General features: G+C 42.6%; 1 protein-coding gene across 1 annotated transcript; it reads left to right on the forward strand.

The window, feature by feature from the left end:
* The first annotated feature begins 74 nt into the window (after positions 1-74).
* Positions 75-4,557, forward strand: ORMDL1 (ORMDL sphingolipid biosynthesis regulator 1). Its single transcript, XM_026049348.1, has 3 exons — positions 75-286; positions 2,289-2,440; positions 3,925-4,557. Exons 1-3 carry the CDS (start codon positions 113-115, stop codon positions 4,058-4,060), a joined length of 462 nt encoding a protein of 153 aa, XP_025905133.1. The 5' UTR covers positions 75-112; the 3' UTR covers positions 4,061-4,557.
* The last annotated feature ends 429 nt before the right edge of the window (positions 4,558-4,986 follow it).

Here is a 4,986-nt window from a genome sequence, read left to right on the forward strand (position 1 = left end):
CCCCTGCGCCGGCCGCTCCTCCCCGCGGCCGCTGGCGCTGCAGGTGCCGGGGCCTCTCGCGGCGGCTGCAGCGCCGGCTCCGGAGCCTCGTGCCCCGCGCCGAAGGGCAGCCATGAACGTGGGCGTTGCGCACAGCGAGGGGAACCCCAACACGCGCGTGATGAGCAGCCGCGGCATGTGGCTGAGCTACGCGCTCGGCGTGGGCCTGCTGCACATCATGCTGCTCAGCGTGCCCTTCGTCAGCGTGCCCGTCGCCTGGACCCTCACCAACGTCATCCACAACCTGGTGAGTGCCCGGCGCCCGCTGCCGCTGCTCGTGAGCATGGCGGGCACCCTGAAAGGCTCTGTGGGGTTCTCTGTAAGCCCGGAGAGCTTCCACAGACCCTCGGGAATTCACTGCACATCACCAACAGGAATGGTGACAGGCGCTGGTGAGTAGCTTTCCCSTGCAACGATGGAAGATGAGCAGGAACTGTACTTTAGGTATGTCATTGTTTAAATAGGGCTTAATTTGAAACATAATCTTGAAAGGTTTGACAAAACGAACAAAAAAAAAAGCTAGAGTTTCATTATTGGACAACACTTAGGTGGCCTTGGAAGCACTTGTGGTTGCCATTACTGCAAGCACTAGTGCGAAATGGACAGGCTGGGTCAGTGGGCTGAGGTTCAACACGGCCAAGAGCCGCGTCCTGCACCTGGGTCACAACAACCGCGTGGTGGTTGTGGCCTGCGCGGTCACAACAACCACCCGCAGCACCGCAGGCTTGGGGCAGGGCGGCTGCAGGGCTGCTGCYGACAGCCGGCTGAGCCGGAGCCGGCAGCGCGCCCGGGTGCCTTGTGCCATCGAATATCCCTTCAAAATTATTTTGCTATTTCACTTAAAGGGAGTCTATTTAGGATGTTGGGGATGCAAGCTAGCCAAGGAAAAAATCATSTAGGAAAAAAATTTGAAATATTATTTATATAGTCTACGTTATTTAAATTTCTTTTGGATAGTCAGTCATCAGGAGCTTTTTCTTAAAGCTAATTCCCCCCCCCCCAAAAATAAAACCAAATTATTTTCCTCAAAATGAAAAAAAAATCTGCCAACACCTCCCAAAAAACTAGTCCCAAAACATTTCCCAAAAAAACTCTCAAAATAAATCCTTCCAAAAAAATTACCCCCAGAATTTTCCTTCTGAATTTTTCCCACTCTTTTCCCCTCTGAAAAAAATTATACCCCCTCATTTTTTTCCTCTGCCACAATAATTTCTCTTCCAAAAAAAGTTTACCCTCCAAAACACCAAAGTGGCTACTGTATTTCCCAATTACTACTATACAAACATGAGCCAGCCATGTGSCCAGGTGGCCAAGAAGGCCAGCGGCCTCCTGGCTGGTGTCAGGAACAGTGTGGCCATCAGGAGCAGGGAACTGATCGTCCCCCTGTCCTTGGCTCTGGTGAGGCCACCCCTCGAATCCTGTGTTCAGCTTTGGGCCTCTTACTGCAAGGAGGACAGGGAGCTGCTGGAGCAGGTCCAAAGAGGGGTAGTGAAGCTGGGGAAGGGGCTGGAGCACAGACCTAATGAGGAGCTGCTGGGGGAACCCGGGTTATTTAGTGTGGAGAGGAGGAGGCTCTCGGGAGGTCTCATTGCTCCCTCCAATGGTCTGAAAGGAGGTTGTGGAGAGGTGAGGATTGATCTCTTCTCCAGAATAACTACAGGTAGGACAAGAGGTGATGGCATCAAGTTGTGCTGGGGAGGTTCAGATTAGATATTAGGAAAAAAAAATCCATATGGAAAGAGTGGTAATTCCTGTGTATCTCATGGTTATAGAAAAAAAACGCTTATGAAAACTGGAAAAGCGCTATTTAAAACCCGAGGGCTCAAATTTATATTTCAGAGACATGATTTGGGTCCATGCTTCAAAAACAAAGAACAATTCACTGTGGTAAAGGAGATATTATTCAACAGATAGTAGATAGATTTTTTGCTGTGCACAAAGTCTACAGCACTCAACCACAATGTTAGGAAGAAAAAATAAATAAAATTTACCTGACTGCCCTAAACTTATTAGGATGCTTACTAAAATTTGCTTGAGTTTATTCAGCATTCAGTCTTTGCCACCTGATATAGAGGACAAGGCACTGGATTGGATGCGGCATAGACTTGGACTCTGTCTCTAACTCTCGCACTGCCACTGTCTGTGTAACCTTTTCTCTTTTTTTTTTTTTTTTTTTTTTTTACCCAATACCTTGAACAATGTAACAGTTACATAAGACATAAATAAGATGTGCTCTTTATTTTCCCCAGGGAATGTATGTGTTTCTTCATGCAGTTAAAGGAACTCCTTTTGAAACACCTGATCAGGGGAAAGCAAGGCTGCTAACGCACTGGGAGCAACTGGATTATGGAGTACAATTTACATCATCAAGAAAATTCTTCACAATCTCTCCTATAATACTGTGAGTTCCAATCGATAGAATGTGTGGACTGAGTCCTTAAGCCATGGTTTCAGTTACAGCTACAATTAAGTGTGTTACACTATACTTTTAAAAGGGACTCTTTTTTTTTTTCCCCTCTTTTTTTTTTTTTTTCCTTTTTTTTTTTTGTTTGTTCTGCGTCATAGACTTGCGGAATATATATTTATAGGCCATACGGTCGACAATCTTTCTTCATGTGGCTTTCAACACTAATGCAAATACTGAAATTAAAGTTGGTTAACAATTTCTAATGCAACAGGCTTTCAAGATTAGAAACCTTTGAAGGAAAGCTTGCTATTAACTCTTTTTCAGAGATTGAGAAGTTGCAAATACTGAAAATCTAAACTACTCTAAAAAATCTTAGTTATTTATATACTAATTTATGGCRTTTATTTGACCCTTTTGCAGTTTGCAAGCTATGAGGGTGTGGCAGTGCTTGGTGTATGGGATACTTCATGATACTACCGATCAGTTTTGCTTTGTGTAGACTGTTTTCTGTTTGCACAAGTTATGCAAAGAGAACACTGGTAGAAATGCTACATCTCATGTCTTTTGGCAAAAATACAGTTGTRTAACTACAGGAAATCAGATAAGTATGTAATAGATAATTATAAAAAGCCCTAATATTTTTCCTTTAAGCTGTCCATTTGCATGGCTCGGAATGGGGAGAAAGGTAAGATTGTGCATCTAGTTTAGAAAGCTGTCTTGACACCAGATAGAAACTGAAACAAAATACCTCTCTGCAAAACAAACAAACAACAACAAAAAAACTTTTCAGTGGGTTTTTTATAATCGTAACCTAGGTATACAGCTCTCTACATGCACCAGTAGTGCACAAGAAGCTGAAGAGATGCTTTCCTTTTTCTGGAAAAAAAAAAGGCAATCTGATAGACTTACTTGTGCAACTAATTTTTGCAAAGAATGAGGTAGAGTCATTGATTGAAAATGTAAGAAATTTGGATGTGAGATTTTTTGACATGTTGCCATATTTTCCCAGTTGAACAGCTTTTAAGAAAATTGTCCTGGAAGTATGTGTTAGACTGGAAGCATTTCAAGAAGATGCTGATTGCAAATATGCTCAACATAAATGACTTGAGCATTGAAAAATGCCAGATGTTTTGTCACTGAGCTGGTTGGGATCGTTGCAATACGTACATATCACTAATGGGTCTTATTTTATTTAAAATTGGTATCCGAAATTAGGCTTTAACTTAGAGGCTCCCAAGTTTCAGGGGAGAAATGTTGCAGGAAAATACCAGCTGAGAAGTACTTTTTAGCACTGAGAAAAGTGTGGGAAGAAAATATTTGGCCTGTTGCTCTGCTGAAAGACCTGGAATCTGAAGCAAGATTTCTAGTACAGGAATATATGAGTGAACTATTACTGATTAACTAGGCCCCTTGTTAAACTATGCTCTGTCTGTTTATTTTTTTAAAACGACATTGTTATCAGCTGCTTTTTCTTACAGGTACTTCCTGGCAAGCTTCTACACAAAGTATGATCCAACACACTTTATCCTCAACACAACCTCTCTGCTGACGGTGCTCATCCCCAAGCTGCCACAACTACATGGGGTCAGGATCTTTGGCATCAATAAATACTGAGCAGAAGGTGCGACATGGACCTCCCGGCACCGCTGCAGCTTCTCCTCCAGACAAGGAAACCGGTAGTCTGCTGCTGTGCCTCTTTTCTAGCAACACTCGGTGAGAGATGCTTTTACCTCTGAGATCCGAYTACTACTTCTTGTGACATCTGGAATGTTGAGCTTAGGAAAAGATGCCTCCATATACCTAAAAGTGAATTGGAAACGTCTAAAAGAAAGGTTTCCATGAGGAGCTGGGTCAACCCGACTCCATAGCGTAATCAGCACTGAGACTATGCACATGTCTGGCTGATGCAAGTGACTGGTAAAAAGGTAYATGAAGAACTGTTGAAATGGAGGACAGTGTTTCACAACCACCCAGTCAACCATAGTATGAGTGGTAACTTAGTATTTAAATCCAGAATCCTTAATTTAAAGGACTGGTGAGGCTACATTCTTGGAATACTTAAAAGGAGCTAGTTACTTCTTTTTCGATTGTAAATGATTTTGTTTTGTTATTGCATGGGAGGTTTGTCTCAGTAAATATTGTGACAACTAGTGTAACCTGATGGTATAATCAATGCCTTTTTTTTTTTTTTTNATCTTTGTCTCTTAGACTGAGAGTCCTTAACTGTCAACTCAGGGGATTTATACATCGACCTGATGAGCTCAATTTATCTGTGCTTCTACAAATTGACACTGTTGTTCCTGTTCAGTTTCATATTTGCTTTCCATAAAAAAAGAATGTTACTGATTTTTCTGTGTGTAAATGAGACATCCTGAAAAGCTGAAACTTGACTATTTTTTTCTAGTACTTGACTTGTAGACTTTATTTTGGTGGGGGGACATCGCTGCTGTTTTAGAAGCAGCAGCTCTATTAGAGAATAACTGTGTTAGAGCATCTAAAATGAACTGCGTAGGGCAAAAGTTAGAGCAGAAAGAAGCCCA

The sequence above is a fragment of the Nothoprocta perdicaria genome, unplaced genomic scaffold, assembly GCF_003342845.1.
Source record: "Nothoprocta perdicaria isolate Ctin4 unplaced genomic scaffold, notPer1 scaffold_11, whole genome shotgun sequence".
In the NCBI taxonomy this organism is placed as follows: domain Eukaryota; kingdom Metazoa; phylum Chordata; class Aves; order Tinamiformes; family Tinamidae; genus Nothoprocta; species Nothoprocta perdicaria.

Excerpts from the sequence above, each read along its gene's own strand:
- ORMDL1 (XM_026049348.1), top strand. The coding sequence starts at position 113 with ATGAACGTGGGCGTTGCGCACAGCGAGGGGAACCCCAACACGCGCGTG. Across the intron at positions 287-2,288 it reads CCAACGTCATCCACAACCTG|GGAATGTATGTGTTTCTTCA; the intron begins GTGAGTGCCCGG and ends TATTTTCCCCAG. Across the intron at positions 2,441-3,924 it reads ACAATCTCTCCTATAATACT|GTACTTCCTGGCAAGCTTCT; the intron begins GTGAGTTCCAAT and ends TTTTTCTTACAG.